The 18,031-nt window shown below is 43.3% G+C and overlaps 1 protein-coding gene across 8 annotated transcripts in view; it reads right to left on the reverse strand.

Annotated features, from left to right (window-relative positions):
* KIAA1210 (KIAA1210 ortholog) overlaps window positions 1-18,031 on the reverse strand; it is a 545,154-nt gene that overhangs the window by 19,152 nt on the left and 507,971 nt on the right. For all 8 annotated transcript variants that reach the window (XM_085608043.1, XM_085608048.1, XM_085608050.1 and 5 more), the window contains 3 exons: window positions 16,729-16,828; window positions 14,040-15,656; window positions 8,154-8,305 (listed from right to left, as the gene is read on the reverse strand). In XM_085608043.1, coding sequence (XP_085464169.1) covers window positions 8,154-8,305; window positions 14,040-15,656; window positions 16,729-16,828 — 1,869 coding nt within the window. The remainder of the gene's footprint in view (window positions 1-8,153; window positions 8,306-14,039; window positions 15,657-16,728; window positions 16,829-18,031) is intronic.

An 18,031-nucleotide genomic window follows, 5' to 3' on the forward strand; every position in this document is an offset into this window, starting at 1 on the left:
TGACAATGCAAATGTTCTCTCTGAAGCGTATACATCCCCAGCTATGGCATCAAGGTAGGCCTTCTTCCTGGAAGTGCGGATGGTTTTACCTTCTGTGTTTTAATTCCTAAACTGCTATCTAGCATGCTAATGAATTATTCTGCAGTTGCTGTCTACATCCACTAAGTTCTACGAATACTTTCAAATCCTGTAGAATTTCAAGAGACTAGTCGAGTGCCAGAATTGTATCTCTCCTCTGGTTCTTCTCTGGAAGCAGCATGTATCTACAACAGTAAAGTCACAAAATGCCCCTGATAGAAGGTACAGTTGCTGATGGATACATCTGCCTGTGGATTCCTCACCTTTGAATACCCCCTGTGCCAGCATTCCGTGGAAATTCTTTTCCTAGCTCTCCCACGTCGACGAGGATGTCATAATAGCACGGTTCCGCTTGCAACACCGTATGACGTCATCGGAGCCATAAGAAGACCTCGTCGGCATGCTGTTAGTTCCCTTTTTTCCGAGCCGTCGACGCCTAACGTTTTTTTCTAGGGACTCCCCATTTTCTGATGATTACTTTGTTTCTTCGAATTGTTCAGATATGGCTACTTCAAGGAAGTCTTGATTCAGGCCCTGCAGGGAGTGTGGCAGTCACATGTCGATGACTGAACCACACAATGATTCCCTTTCGTGTTTGTCTTCCAACCACGACGTCGAAGGGTGTCGAAGCGGCAGAAAGATGAATCCTAAGGCTTTATAGGAACGTAAGGCGAAGCTCTACATGGCTAAATCAAAGAAGGGGAAGAGGGGTCGAAAACGTGCGAAGTCATCGACTTCGCACACCTCAAAATCAAAGAAACACAAGAAGTCGAAGAGAAGGCATAGTTCTCGGCGCCGTTCGTCGAGGGACAAGGCATCGAGGTCGCCTTCTCCGGCTAGCGACTTTGGAGGAAAGACTTTGTGTCTTCATCACCTTCACCTTCTCCACAGGCGACCCCGATTCACTCACCGGCACCGAGGTCGCCGACATCGAGGGGTCCTCGGCGCTTAAGGATACTGCAATGCCCAGGAGGTCTCCGAACGCCCAGGGAGTCTTCTCCTGTTCATGTGGCTTCGCCTGTGCGGGCGCCGACTCCACCGGCTCCGCAACTTTCAGTTCAGCCTCAGGTGGAACCTGTTCAGGAAGGTACGGATCCTTATTCTCTTTTTCCTGGAACTGGAGCGGATCCTGCACATTTTTTAAATGCAATGTTTGGCATGTTTGCCAGGGCTTCCTTCGAGCCCCATGGGACCTTTGGCCTTTAATTTGGGTGTACCTCATCAGTATGTCCAGGTGCCCTTAGTGCCATTCATGCCGACGACTCATGCTTGGCATTTTCCGGCACCGAGGTCTTCCACTCCGGTTCCTCGTATTCCTTCTGTTGTTGAGTCGGCGCCACCTCGGATTCGATCGGCGCAGAGGCTTGAACCTGAAGGTCCTCCATCGACGCAGATACCGTTGTCACCGGCGCCGCGTATGGCACCACCAATGCAGATTCTGAAGCAGCACTCTAGGAGGGATGCGCAGAGGCTGCTTGAAGAGGAGGAATATAGACAGGAACAGGAGGAGGGAGAAATTGTCAACTCTGTTGACATGTTTGAAGGCTTACAGGAGGCCAGTGGGTTGGATACTTCCCCCTAAATGGGAACTCTTATCTCCAAAGGCTGGGTTTCACAGGATGTTGCTCCTTACCATGTTGTTGTAAGGAAAGCCGCTGAGTTGCTTGACCTGCAATTACCTCAGTGGTACGAGTAATGGGACCTTCTGTGGCAACAAGAAGACAAGCTTGGTTAAGATCTGGATTTTCTCCTGATGTTCAGGCAACCCTGTTGGATTTGCCCTTTGATGGTACAAGACTGTTTGGCACTAAGGCTGACTGTGCTTTACAATGCTTTAAAGATAGCAGAGCAACTGCAAGATCTCTGGGTCTTCAAACGCAGTCTAAAGGATATGGCTACAAGCGGTATCGAGGGTTTGGAAGGGCGGCTTCCTTTCGTGGCCGCTCACAACCTCAGCAGAGTCAACAACAGCAGAACACCTTGTATAAATCGTACAGGGGTAAGAACAGAGGCCGTTTGAGGAGCCGCTCGGCAGCAGTCCTCCTCCTCTTCTCCCCCCACTGTTGCTGCCACAGGAAAGCAGCTCTAGATTCCCCATCTTAGAGCATGTTGGTCCTGTAGGAGGTCGGGTGTCCCACTTTCTACAAGATTGGAAATCAATTACTTCAGACCGTAGATTTTTTTTGTGTATCTTGCAGAGAATAGGCACACCCTTCCTTTTTTAGAGCTTCCTCCTCCTTACCCTCTGCCAGGGTTGGAGTTCAGAGGACCATTTGCTGCTTTTGCAGCAGGAGGTTCTTGCCTTGTTACAAAAAGGTGGGATAGAGGTGGACCAAGAGCAGAGGAGGGGTCAGGGGTGCTACCTCCGGTATTTCCTTATACCCAAAAAGAAACGGTCGTTTAAGGACGATCCTGGACCTCAGGATTTTGAATCTTTACATCAGACAGGAAAAGTTCAAAATGTTGACCTTGCCTCAGGTTCTTCTTGCGCAGCATCAGGAAGACTGGATGATGTCCATCGATCTGCAGGATGCGTATTTTCATCTTCCTATTCTGAAGTCGCATCGGAAGTATCTCCGGTTCAAGGTGGGATCGCAACACTACCAGTTTGTGGTCCTTCCGTTCGGTGTGACTTCCACACCTCGAGTTTTACGAAGGTGATGGCGGTAGTAGCAGCACATCTCAGAAGGTAAGGGGTTCCTGTTTTCCCCTACCTGGACGACTGGCTGTTGAAAGCAGAGTCTCCGGAGTTGGTGTTGCGTCATTTGCAAGCAACAACGCAACTGTTGTTCAACTTGGGTTTCTCAATAAATGTACCCAAATCTTACCTGGTGCCTTCTCAGCGCAGCCTGATTATAGGGGCAATACTGGACACTACTGTGTGTCGGGCATTCCCGCCTCCGCAGAGTATTCTCGACATTCAGCAGACAATTCCTTTGTGCCTGCTCGGTCTGTTCGCTTCCTACATACTGTTGGTCAGCCATGCACGCTGGCACATGAGGGCACTACAGTGTGCCTCCGCAGGCAGTGGTATTAACACAACAGAGATCTCGGGGAGAAAGTCAGAATCTCCAGTGACGCTGCAGCGGAGCAGACTTGGTGGGGTGTGCAGGGCAACCTGTCTCAAGGAAAGCCCTTTCAGCCTTCTCCACCGGTGGCCACAGTGATCTCGGATGCCTTCACTCTAGGGTGGGGTGCTCATCTGGGGGACCTGGAGGTCAAAGGACTTTGGTCTCCAGAGGAAAGGTGGCTTCACATCAACCTTTTGGAATTGCAGGCAATACGTTTGGCAATAGAAGCTTTCCTTCTTTCCCTTCGCGGTCAGTCAGTTCAGGTCCTGATGGACAACACTACCGCATTGTGGTACATCAACAAACAGGGAGGTGTAGGGTCGTATCGCCTCTGTCGAGAGGCTCAGCGACTCTGTTCCTGGGCTCAGGGACATCAGATGTGTGTTTGCAAATCATCTAGATGGTGTGCTGAATGTACGTGCTGACAGTCTGTCGGCATTACTCGGACAATCACGAGTGGCGGCTTCATCCTGAGGTGGTCCTACACATCTTCAAGATGTGGGGGTCTCCTCGGTTGGACTGGTTTGCCACTCACAAGAACGCGCACTGCCCGTTGTTCTGCAGTCTCCAGTATCTGATGTATGGAGCGCTGGGGGACGCATTTCAGTTGGATTGGAGCTCGCAACTCCTTTACGCGTTTCCTCCCACACCCTTGATTCCTCTGGTTCTGAGGAAGATTCGCCAAGACAGGTCCCAATTATATTGATCGCTCCGGATTGGCCAAGAAGGGTGTGGTACACAGATCTACTTCTCCTCTCATCGCACCCACCGCTTCGTCTACCTGTCAGGGCAGACCTCCTCTCGCAATCGCAGGGGCAGGTTCTACACCCCCACCTCCAGAGCTTGCACCTTCATGCCTGAAGATTGAATGGGGCAATCTGAGTTCGTTCTCTCTCCCTCCAGATGTGGTGGATGTTATTTTATCATCCAGGAGGCACTCCACCAAATCTGTGTATTCTTCTAGGTGGTCCAAATTTGTAAAATGGTGTGGAGAGAGGTCCATTGATCCTTTGAAGTCCCGCTTGTCTGATGTGTTAAGTGTTTCCCTTTCCTTGGCCCATCAGGGTTGTGCTGTGGCTACAGTTAAAGGTTATTTGTCTGCTTTTATGTGTTTGCCGGATCAGCCGTCGGTATTCAAATCTCCGGTAGCTAGGAGGTTCATTAAGGGCCTTACAAATAAGTTTCCTCCCATTCCTTTCACTATGCCTCAGTGGGATTTAAATCTTGTTCTTACCTTTTTAGTGGGTTCTCCATTTGAGCCTCTTCATAGTTGTCCTTTGAGGCTTCTCTCTTTTTAAACGGTGTTCTTGCCATTACTCGGCCAGGAGGGTAATTGAGCTTCAGGCTCTTAGTTCTAAACCTCCATTCTTGACCATTCATGCAGATACGTTGGTTCTTAGGACCAGGGCTGCTTTCCTTCCTAAGGTGGTTACCTCTTTGCATTTGGGACAGTCCATTACCTTACCTACCTTCTATCCTCCCCCCTCACCCTTCCAAGGAGGAGGAGAGAGTTCATCGTTTGGATCCTAAAAGAGCGGTCAGTTTTTATTTGGACAGAACAAAGGATCTGAGGCTGGACGATCAGCTCTTTGTGGGCTATGCTGGGCGGATGAAAGGCAAAGCTGTGCACAAGTGGACTCTCTCCAGGTGGATAATTTTGTGCATCAAGATCTGCTACGCCGTGGCCAAGAAGGAACCGCCTGAAGGTTTCAGAGCTCATTCTACCAGAGCCAAGTCATCTTCTTCTGCTTTGGCTAGAGGTGTTCCTGTTATTGATATGTAAGGCAGCAACTTGGGCCTGCCTCCATACTTTTGCAAAGTATTATAGCTTGGATTCGGAGGTTAGGAGGGACGGCCATTTTGCACGTTTTGTTCTGCAAGATTTTTTGGTCTAGTCAGGTGGACACCCTCCTCCAGGAGAGGTACGGCTTTGGGATTCTATTCGAAAGGTGAGGAATCCACAGGCAGATGTATCCATCAGAAGAACAAATTACTTACCTTCGGTAACACTTTTTCTGGAGGAAACAGTAACTGCCTGTTCATTCCTCACTATCCCACCCGCCTCCCTGTTGTCCACCTGTTTCTACCAAAAAAATGCTTTAACTATTTGACATGAATGTCTTTATTATGTTCTTTTCATGCTTATGCTTTAATAGTGGAAAATACTTGGTCTGTTGCGCTTTTTCCATGCTTTAATAGTTATGCTATGTGTGATTGCATTTGTATATATATTTTGTATACTGTGTGTATGTGTGAAAATGTGTCAGTCCATCCGTTGGACTCGAAGGCACGGAAAAAATGGGTGGAACTGACGTCAGCATGCCGACGAGGTCTTCTTATGGCTCCGATTACGTCATACGGTGTCGCGAGCGGAGCCATGCCATTAGGACGTCCTCGTCGACGTGGGAAAGCTAGGAAAAGAATTTCCGCAGAATGCTGGCGCAGGGGTTATTCAAAAGGTGAGGAATCCACAGGCAGATACTGTATCCACCAGAAAAAGCGTTACCAAAGGTAAGTCTTGTTCTTTAGGTCCAACCTGGGCAGGCATGCTGTATTCAGGTTTCGACTTGAAGATCCGCCCACTCTCCGCCAAAATCTTTCATTGGTTTGTGTCATTGTCCACTGTAAACTGAGGCTGTTCATTGGTCAATAGGCTTGGTAGTTCCTCCTACTATGCCTTGTCTCATTTTGTAACCTCCCATGGAGATACCCCTTGTTACATGCGTTATTATTCGGTAGGCTTCAATTACAGCCTCCGAGCACTAGTTTTTCAAACAGCAATAGGTCTCGCATTTGCGACAGTTTAAGCTATTGGCATTGTAAATGACAAAGCCGTTTATTTATCGGTTTTAAAAACAACACATAAATAAAAGGCATTGTCATTTACAATGCCAATAGCTCAAACTCTCATAAATGCAAGACCTATTGCAAATGCTGGTTTCAAGTTTACTTGTGACCAGAAATTCCATGGAATGCAGTGATTCCAACGACATATGCAGCATTAACTAGTAAATACATGTGCTGAATACTTGTGTACTGAAGTACAAATTCCACTGGGCCCACTCAGTAGGACAGAAACAAAACCACCATGAATGCTTTACTACATGCAGCCGAGAAGTCCTTCAATTATGAGATTTGGCTTGATTTTCCTAACTCATAAATCCTATCTAGATGTTTTCTCTACTACCCTCAACTAGCTGCTAGGTTGCATGTTTCAAACTGTGACCAGTTGATATGTTTTTTTCGGTTCTCAACCTGGGCCACTTGTAACTATCTACCAGAGCATAATAAGATAATTTTAGTAGCGGTGGATCCATAACCACTTTATTTTTTCTATACAAGAATTCAGAATTAACATGTGAGGTTCTTGATCGCAACTGGATGGAAATCTTGATTGGCTCAAGACATTTTCATCTTAAGGTACTGTAAAATTAAGTAGAAGTGGATAATAGCGCCATAAATATAAATAACACGAATATGAAACCTGTAAAGACACATTTTTTACTATGCAATAACAATAGTTTGGCGGAGGAGAATGTGAGTTTACTCACTGCATGCACTCTGAGAAAGCAGATGGTTCAAGAGTTCCTTCTTTCCCATGTCAAGTGAGCCTGCTCAACCACTAAGTCATATGACAGCTTTTGAACCCTGTATTTACAGCTCTGCAGTGCATGCAGGAATAAACTTTAACTGCCTCTTTCATGCCCTCTGCTTGAATGTAGGGGTTTGTTTGGTGGATAAGATGCTTGGGGGTTCTTTTCTGAGGTCATATACCATTTGTGTTTACATTGGAAGTAGTAGAATTGCTGACTTCAGCACAAAATGAGGTTTCCCCATTCACAGGCGTAAGGTCATTCTGGCTTTTCACTTGCTGAAACAGTCCCTTGGTGTGCATTCCCGGCAACATAGTACAATTTTATTCTGGTAGGTTTTCTGGCTGCAAAATACATTTAGCACATAGCCCTGCTTGATCTAAAAGTCTGGTTCTGGTGACTGGCAATGCTGCTTGCAGATCTGCCTGGAGATTAGTTTACTGTGCTCAGAATATCTTGGACCCATTCAAATGCTGTGACCTTAATTAATCTCCTTATTTGTGCTCTGCCTAGGACTGTCATGAAATTGCATAGATCCGACTCACAAAATGTGAAATTGCCTCCCTAGGACTCAATATTTCTTGTATTTTCTGGTCAATTTGCTTCATAGCCTTCCCCCTTATGTGCAAAAGCCTGGGAATTCCTCCATGAACAAGAGACTAATTTTATTTTGTCATGGGATATAATTTTTAAACATGCACCCACCCACATCTTGATTGACCCTGGCTTCTCACCAGTGCCCCTTATTAGATAGATGAATAGTGAACACCTTGTGCCTTTAGTTTTATTTGTTCCAACTTCTCATGAACGTCTGCTGCACCAACACAGATGTCTGAAAGGGCTCCAGAAGTTGTTATTCCCTAAAATCCTTTGACTAAGCCTAGAACGCTAGAGGATTGCACTAGCTCTTGTAATTAGGAGGCAGCCCCAGACGAAAAGGACAGGAGCAAGGCCTATGGAAGGATCCTTGCTTTGAGGTTCCTGCTGCCAGCCTTTGTAGCCAGAATGGTATTGACCTGGGCATACATGAGGACACAACGATAAATGTTAAACGTTTAACTGTTGTGCTAGTGCATACAAACAATGCTCAGGTAGTACACCCCCCTAATCACAGACTACCTTCAAATAAATAGCCGTAACAGGGAAAATCCTGACATTGCCTTCACTGTTCCCACATCATACCTGGCTCTGGAGCGCAACAGCTGCAACTTGGTTTAGAACATTAAAAGTGGCAGATGAAGGTACTGTCCACATTCATGTGGCGGCACAGATATCAGTACATACATGCTTTGTGGTTGCCTTATATGATGTTGCCAAGCTCCAACATAACTTACAGATTAAACAAAACATGGGATGGTAAGCAACTTAGAAGATGCCAGCCACGGGATAAAAGCAGTCTTGTATATCATACCTTCCCAGTGACTGCTGCCGTCCCAAGCGTCTCTGTTGCACTCAGTTCTTTGGCAAGAGGATGCTCCTGGAAACCTTTCCGTTTCAGCTTTGCCATAGAGACCCACACAGGCTCTGAAGTTGCATTCGTCATTGGCTTGTTTATGCTTTTTTCTATAAAGAGAGGAACTACTGTTACTGTATTCATTTTAAATCTGTCATTTGGTAAAGAAACGGATAAAGGTGAATACCAATTATTAACCAGGCAGTGTACTTCCGCACCCATATCAGAATTTGTTAGCCGCACATCTTGAATCGCATGCTGACTAAACAGCTAAGATAAGCTAAATGACAAGTAAAAGAAATTTTTAATGTATTGATTTTTTTTCTAAGTACAACAATTGAAAGATGACTCAGCGACTACAGTATTTCACTATTCTAATCTTTTCATGCTTGGGTTCACCAGGGCCAAATTAGTCCATCTTTCTATGGATGTTAAGCTGAGAGTGATTGGATAAGAGTGCTAGATACAATGCTACAAGACGGCTACATCACAGTAGCAATCACTGTATCTGAAAAAAGTTTATTAAAGATTGATTATTTTAGTTTTACAAGGGAAAAACATCTGGTAAGAAAAACTCATTTCTGCATAAGGATTGGAAGTGATTAACCACACTTGGGTATGATAAACTCTGCACCCCTGCATGTTTTCCCATGTGAATTTCGGCAGGTTATACTTGGCTGCCTGAACATGGATGACCTTTTATAGCTTTATCCACCACGGAAAAAGTAGCCTCGCTTGAAGCGACCCCGTGATACAGCATCATGCGTGGCCTGCCTACAAATGAAATCCAGTAAACCGCTCCTAGAGAATGGCCACTCTGGTCATTACTACCTTGCAGCTTCAAAACCACCACAGTGATAGCCACTTCTCGTTACTTCCAACAGTATGCTGATGTTATTTATGGAGAGATTATTTGCTCATATAGAGTTTTGTTATGAACCTCCTACCCTTGTCTAAAAAAGCGAAATGCAGGAATGTGCAGCACAAGAACCACCATGAACAAAAGGTGCAAGTCTCTGCCCCAGTGCTGGAAGCAAAACTTCAACTAAATAAGAAACAAACATCTGAAGCCAGCCACAAGTGAAAATGTGGATGCTAACGGGCCTTTTCCAAATAAATTTAGTAAACTGGGGATTAAAAATCTGCAGACGAAAATGGGCAGCATTAGTCACTCAAATGTCTTGGACACCACAGTATACGACAAAAAACTGTAAAAGCCGGGAAATTCCATTGTTCTTCATAACAAAGACGACAAGAATCCGATCTTCTGCCGACATAGTAAAACCTCGTGAGGAGTCTTGGCTAATTCTCAGCACTCTCTTAAGATCTTTCTGCCTCACTGTCGCCCTCTTCCATTCTCAATGCACCCTCAGGATATTTGTACCTGAGGTCTACGGTTTTAGAAAGCAAGGTAATCATATTTCTACTGAAAGGCAAGACAATGAACACACAAAAGATACAGAGCGGGGCAAGAGATGATTGTGGCCCAGAGAGCTGCAATACCCAAAGGCAAAACAAGTGCTAGTGTTGCTATGCTCAAACTGGAAGAAACTTCGGCTCCACCCAGAGAAGATGCCAAAACGGCTGGATCTATGCAACCGAGAAAGAGGCACATTAGAAGAAGGAGCACCCTATTAGGATGGAGGAGACTGTAAAATGCCTACAGTATAGAATTTTCTGAAGAGAGCAAAATCCATGAGTGCGCCCACAACGTTTATGAGAAGATCAAGTATCACAAGGGATAATTGTGGATTTTATATTTGGGGAAATCTCCAAACCACTTGTGAAAACTGCAAGGTCGCTCTGAAGATGTAATGAGACTATTATTCCCCATTACTTGAAGAAAGAAACAAGGAACAGCATACTAAAGCATAACCAAAGCCAAAAAGTCTCACTTTTAAAAGATGAGGGGTGAACTGTTTATTGGCTATAACAATGCCCCCTTGCACAGGCATTGTCAAAAAGAAAAGAAATCCAAATGCCTCAAGCTAGAACGTGGGAAAATCAGCAAATGAGAAGAGAGCAGAAAGACCCATGCAGTCCTCTAGAGTGGTAAAAGAAAAATGAAAAAAGTACCTTCCTCATGTCAACAGTGGAAGGATACAACTCAGCCAATAAAATGATGGCAAAGTAGAAATATTCCAGAGGTGTGACAGACACAGGAATTGGGAAGAAGGATAGAGAAAAAAGCCAATCAGGAAGCTGTCAATGCATGGAGGGCAAAATGCAATTTTTTTACTACAGTTGCATGGAATGATCTGAAGAAGTCAGGACTAGAGAAAATGTTTGCAACAAAGTAGAGACTTTACACACACACACACACACTTTAATAAATCCTATGCATTAAATTACAAATATATGTAATCCTTGAGATGGAAACATCTTTGGTTACGCATCTAGTGGGTTCTGAAACCTATAACCACAATACCCCTAACTATACCATATGCAACATCACAATGTAACGAGTGTCATAAATAAGGCAGGCCTACTGGCTTTGCAAAGATGCCACCACATTAGTAAAAGTAACAAAATGATATATTTCACCTCAACAATTCCATAGAAGGGACAGTACCAATAGTCAATAACATGCATTACACAGTTAAATCTTGCAGTGCCAACCAACACTCTAGTTAATGACGCCTGATATACAAAAATATATGTCTTGGACTCGTCCTATCAGTGTTATTGGACTGTTATTGCAATCTTGGACCAACAGGACTCTCTACACTCCCAAGCCCACACACAGAAGTACAGTCTCAGGGAGTGCTATAAAAGTTAATAAACCCTCTAGCAAGGGTATCGTTCAAGCACCTGGGGAGGCTTAATGATAGTATTTAGGAAACATGTTTCAGGGGGGCTACTGTACTCCTGGCATAACATAACTATGCATTGATTAGTGACTGGACACACTAGTAGCAAGTTCAAAAAAGTTTGGAATAAATAAGTTGAGAAGGGAGCAAAGAGGTCTAGTGGAAAAAATAGCAATACAATATTTGGCCAGGCATTCTGCAAATAAGATGATCCATCAACAGTTCTTAATCTCTTTGTTCATCCAGAATAAGTCCAGAGGGAGGAACTACAACCAGTATCCAGTGAAGGGGCTCCAAGAGCAAGGCTCTCAGAGAAGATCTGAATATGCAGGACTCAACTTACTCGAATACCTTAGCTGCTTCTCAGCAAAACAGCAGGGTAATCCAATTACGCTCGGGGTCAAATACCAGCTGGGACAGGATTCTATTAAGAGTTCATAAAGAAATAACTTCTTAGATTATAAACAACTTAGATGAATTTTTCTACAGTCTGTAGCCCATCAGAAAGCTTCGTGCTCTTGTGACTAAATTACATCCTTCAGAACCAGGAGATCTGGGTCCAAATCTGTTCTTTCGTACTTGATCAAATTGTATGATTCTAGGAAAATAACTATCTAATTTCTCAGATTATCATCCAAAAATTGGAAGCAAGAGAGGTGAATTCTTTATTATCTTTCTTCAAGGACTATATAAATGCAAAACTATTTCCCTCTTCTGTCCCTCCGCTATCCTTCTACATCCAAATGACTGACTAATATCCAACACTCAAATGACTTTCATATTCACTATACTAATTCAACACTAATCCTTAATGGGTTCCGGAGTAGTGTGCTACTTGCCAAAAAAAACGCTTCAACACCCCATCAGGGGTAACAAGCGCTATATGAATGCAAACCTTTAATTCTCTTCTATCCCTCCGCTAGCCTTCTCAATCCAAATAACTAACATATCCACCACTCAAATTACATTCATATTTCAATATACTAATTCAACACTAATCCTTTATGGGTTCCGGAGTAGCGTGCTACTCACTGAAAAAGCGCTTCGACGCCTCGTCAGGGTTATAAGCGCTATATAAATGCAATTACAATTTAGCGGATTCACACCTTAATGACTTTATAAATAGCTACTGCAAGATCGTAAACTTGCATTTATTTTAATTGATTACAGTTTTTAACGCATCATGTTATTTTCAAACCTTTATTTAAATATCATAATTTATCCTCTTCACCTACAAGGCAAAGCTGAGTGCTTGGCCTGATACTGTACAACTAATCCATTGGTGAAGCCCATACTTTACTTACTTTCTATTTAAGATAGATTTGGGTATGAGTTCTGTTAAGTGAGCTTTAAGAGGTAAGGGCCATTCTGCTTTTGTGTCACTGGGTGTGGTGGACACTGAGAAGAAATATCCACAAAGGGCCAGACACAGATGAAGACTGGCTGAGATATTCTGAACTGGGAAAGATCCAGCTCTGAGTGGCTGGGGTGGTACTCAGGAAACTCCAGCACTGAAATGGACAAGCTGCACGACAAAGCGTAGTCCTCCAAGGAAGGAAAATAGGGTGACTGGGGAATAAGATCCTGCACTGGTAAGAGGACTGGGGAACAAGAAGTTTGATGTGTGCACCCGTGACTACGTAGAAATACAGCAATCTTTTCGTAAACTATTTTACTTTTATGGCTAGCTATAGAGGTATAAAATATTTTGTAAATGTCTTCATACCATTCATGAATCAACGTACTGCATGCCACACTCATATGTATGTGCCTCGTAGTTTTAAACACACTGTACTCTACTCTTCAATTTAGGGTGCCAGTGCCACACATTGCATTTGGCCAATTGCTAAATTCATGTTTTGATTATTGTTCAATGAGAGGCCATGCTAGCAATCGTGGAGTGGGTAAAGGGGAGCCACTGGTGAAGTGGGTCATGGTAAGGGAGAAACAAAAGAAGGCAGAGGAAGAAAGGGTACAGAGTCTCACCTGGTAAATTAAACTAAGTTCAACAAAGAGGCGGGATGGAGAGGTCTACAATGAGTGAGATGATCTCCGATATCTCAGTGAAAATGACACGTACACATGCAAAATCAATGAAAAAGGAACAATGACACGATGAATGAACAGCACAATGAGTCAGTACTGATCATAAAAAGATGAATAACGTAACATTACTATCCGGGTGTTTTCTGCAAAGGCTAGGGCACGTATCTCCTTAGGCAGAGCCTTACACTTCGGCAGGTAGGCAGGAGGTATGTCAGCCATTCAATATTTAGTGGAGAGTTTTGAGTGTATTAGCATGCCTTTTCAAACATGCAGGCAATCACCACTCGTTTTATCCATGGTGTAATTATTGTGTTGCTTCTGTAATTAATCAGACAGGGAGGAGAGCAAAAGACAAATACAAGATAGAATCAAAACCAAAACACGCACTGGCAATGCCAACACGTCTGGTATTGGCTGCCAACCTTTTGGCAATGCTGGTTTGTCATGGTTTTTAGAAAAGGTGCCGGGCCCTCGCCATTATAAAATAAAATGACTCGAAGCAAAAATATTTTGTTCTCAGAAAGCACACATTTCCATAGAAGTACTCAAAGGAACTACTTTGTGTGCAGATGTGCTCCCTGTGAAAGAGCGGAATGCGGTCACTCACAGTGAAGTCAGCCAATGGGTAAAGTGGACTGACCTACTGTCTCATGCTGTACGTTGTAGTGAGGTGGACGAAAAATGTGAATGACACAACAAGGGAAAAATTAACATAGAGGACTGGCTGAAAGTCCCATTAATATATAGTATAGTAAAATCAAAAACGTCTTTGCAAATGTAAAATATTGTGAACAATTCGAAAGCAAAGTTATTGTCTTTTTCCCTTTTACATACAGTATGGAAACTCCTAATCAAGGGCGAAAGGCCCAATAAACTAAACATTCTTCACTACAGAAAATAGAGACAAATGTAATTCTCATGGTAATCTGACAATCAGTTGCAAATAAGTTCTCGGCAACTATTTAGAGAACATAAATGGAACCATTACCTAGGCTCTTGGGGGTGTGATTTTTCTTTGGCAGTTCTTCAGGACTGGTACTATGAAGATCTTTTTCTTCCTGGAGATCAGACTGATGCAATGAAGATTTTCTGAGTCCTACATGTATTTGTAAGGTCTTTCCTGCATTTTCCGACTTTTGTAGGTCTTTGACAAGAGATGCCTGCTGGACAGAAGAATCAGGTGTTTGGGAGTCACTAACATTTTCGTCACTGTGTTTTGAGAAAGAGGATGCTCTTTTTAGCCTGACACCAAATGGATTTTGAGTGCTCTGTGATATGCTGTCACACTGTTTTTTTGGCGTGTGCGGAATGTCTGTATTGATGTCAATGTCTGCAGATGAAGTCGGAGAAGATGCTGATCGCACTCTACCCAGGCATGTCTGCTCCTCTGTGGTTTTTTCAAACAGTTCTGCTTTTATATTTGAGGTTGCAGCGCATCGAACAGTGGCGTCTTCCTTTGCACTGGATCCCCCAGATAGAGATCTTTGCCACGCAGGAGCAATAGTGAATCTGACTGGTGTTTTAGTTGATTTATGCTGACTTTTTGTCATTTCATCTGATGCTTTACTTGTTTTGGTCGTCAGTGTGCATGTTACTGTTGTCTGATCAGTCACAACACGGTTAACAGAAATAGGAGGTGCTTCAAAATCATTTCCACTCACCTGACTGATGCGTTCCATAGAAGTATTACACTTATTTAGTGAATTTTTCACTGTATCATCGCTACGATGATCTACTACAACTTTATGTGGTGTATCAGTTCCTTCTTGAATTGCATGTGTACTTAAATGCGAGCCGTCAATGGGAATAGACTGCTGCAAGTTACTTTGTGCTTCTTCCTTGGTAGCCAAGGGCTGAGCTTCTTTGGGTGACAGTTCCTGGGGTGAGGGTTGCTGATCTTCCACTGTTAATGATTTCGTTTTTGGAGCAACGTTCTCTAAAGAGTCTAAAAATGCAACCTCTTTTTCAGCAGGAGTTCTTGATTCGAGCAGTTGAATTTGGGTATTATCTACTAAAAGATCCGTTTCTGATATGATTAAAACGCTCTCATTACCTGACGCTGCGGTCACATCTGCTCCTGATGAAATGTTTCTAGCCAGTGCTTTATTTTCACTTTGGTTTGCAGGTCTTAAGGAGTATTCCTGGTCTTTTGATGCCAGTTCATTCCTGTGGGTATTTGGTTCACTCATATCACTAATTAGAACTGCTGCCAACCCTGTATCAGTCTGGATTATGGCAGATTCTATTTCCATTTCTGAAGTGACATTGAATTCAATACTACTTGAGGCTGTTGTGTGTTCCTGTATCTGAGACTCGCCCGTAGACCCACATTCATGATAGTCCACTATCTTTTCCTCTTCAATCAAATCTTCAGCTACACCATCGTCTTTCTTCCTATATCCACGGTTGCAAGATTTTGGAGTTGATACATTTTCATCATTTGGGTAAAATATTTCTGTGTCTTCTAGAGAAGACCTATTTAGTGCTGCTACATTCTCAGTCACTTCTGAAGGAGTTCTGCTTGCATGCTGAGGCTGCTCTGCTATATCCGACTTCTGTGCATCACCAGATATCCCAGACACTTGCTCCTTGTGGCCAATGTTACCTAACCCGAAAAAAGAGAATCTAATTAAAAGCGGAAATATCAAGAACAGGTCATCTGCAAATTGTAGCGTGAGTGTTTTTAATGTTGCAAAATTAGCATGTTACCAATGTTAGCAAAGGCAGATTAAAGAATTTTATCAACTAAAAATCATTAACAATAGATGTTGGCTTTTGGCCTGTTGTATCACTGATTTCATTGGTGGAAATGAAATAGTCATTGCCACACGATGTATATGCTACACTCACGGCAACCAGTTTATACGAACACACAGGCTTCCAGTCTGTGATAAAGTACTACCCACACCACCTTGAAATTAAAGCAATTTTCTCATATTTTAATGCAACTCAAAATAAGTTGCAAACCGGCAAAGTTATTTATTTTTCAATTGTCTACATTTATTTCACACCAATCAGCCATTTACAAGCAAGGTAGACCAGACCACGGCAATCCTTTCTGGACGATCAAACCACAAAACTGGAATTTTCCACATTTGCAGCTCGAATCAAACAGTAATAATTCATTTTTAAACTTCATATTTGTTTTATGCTGTCACATAATTAGCAGTGCGTGTGTCATCAGATCTCCCTAACTAAATAATCCAGCAGCAGCGCTCGTCGCCAATACTTTTCATTTACAAATATAGTGGAAATCCGGACAACTAGAAAATGACTTAACACATGAAAAGTGGGATATGGAGATTTCATGTAAAGTTCATCTGCGCATTTATTACTTTCGAAGCATTAGGTCCGGGGCAAAAAAGCAAACGGGTCTCTTTATCCAGTCCTGCACAACGAGCAATCACAAACTGCAAGCATTGTAAAACATTGCCTCGTTTGATGACGTCTGCATGGGTTTTGAGAACTATTGTGAAATTATTCACTGGATTGTTCCTTTAAATTTAAAAACACAATTAAAACAACTCGCTGACTGGGTACAGAACAATGTTGTGTACCTTTTCAAAGCACAAAGGATGCTGGTGCTTGGCGTAACCATGTCCAACACAGCTCATCTGCATATTTCTAGTCAATGCAGAGCCAATAAAGATTTCAGGGACTTTAAGAGCATTTATTACCTTCAGAACTTGGGTCAGATGGGCTCGCTTCAAGTAGTTGCTCTGTGCTACTTTCTTCTTCTGATAACCTTGGCAATTGCTCTCTTGCTGCTCGCGCCTCCTATGAAAGATTTAACAAAAACAATGTATGTGTCTACTTTTGCGACATCACAGAAAGTAACCATAAAATTTCCATCAGTGAGACCATTACAAGTCATACCCTCGCCCAACAAAAAAATACACAAGCTGCTTATATGTATCCTGATCTGACGCACATTTATGTCTAAATCCATATGTTCAGCGGGATCTCGCCCTGTGTAGACGAGATCTAGAGCACAATGTGAACCAAAACAATGCGTAGGACATTTCACACAGAACCACAAACTTGTTGTATAACTTTGCTCAGGGTAACGTTTTGAGCCGAATGAAGCACAATTACCTGTAGTGACGTTTTCATAGCCAACTGCTAAAATGCCACATTCCAGGCTAAAAAATAAATTGCGACAATGGTATTTATACCAGTTAAACTATTGTTACTGTGATATTGAGAACTGGTTGTCTAGTAGGATGCATTTGCCTAACTATTGCATTATCTTGTAATAGTATTTGGCCAGGACCGGACTAGGAACACAAACCAGCCCTGGCAATTCAGTTGAACTGGGCTCAGGGGGGAGGATGTGCTAGCGAGAAGCACTGATGCTGCTTTTTTTACAAGGGGCCAATATTGCAGCACTGCCGCAAAACCGGCCCCCACTAACAAAAATGGCCCCAACCACTCAAAAACTGGCCACCCACACTTCAGGCCCACCTGGAAAACATCCATACACAAATGACCTGGTTACATAGAACACTGCAACTTTTTAGTGTTACATCAAAACATGGGTATTTGTATACTCCAAGATAAGGCTACAATCATTTACTAGTCATGCCAACCATCAGGTGTTCTTTTCTAAACAAGTTTTCGTTTGTCAACCAACCACACAAAGTCTCACACCTATCCAAGAAACAAGGGTGAGAGGAGTCAGAAAGTACCTTAGGTAAGCACCATCCGTAGAGCTACTGGTTGGTACTCACCAGTTTGCTCACGTTATCATCGGTAACTGCTCATGGATATTGTCATGCATCTGTGCAGGTAGATCATCTTGGCTCAGACTCGCCGGCCTCAAACCAGAAGCACTTCATTGTGTTCTGAATTTGCCGTTTTTAGGGAACCCCCTCTTTGGGTCACATGCGGATGACGAGAAGTCTCAAATGAAAACGGAGAGGGACACCTTAAAGGCTGTTGGCCTAGAAAAGTGGAGAGAATATCGTAGGAGGTACAAAC

Source organism: Triturus cristatus, chromosome 5_2 (genome assembly GCF_964204655.1).
Source record: "Triturus cristatus chromosome 5_2, aTriCri1.1, whole genome shotgun sequence".
In the NCBI taxonomy this organism is placed as follows: Eukaryota; Metazoa; Chordata; class Amphibia; order Caudata; family Salamandridae; genus Triturus; species Triturus cristatus.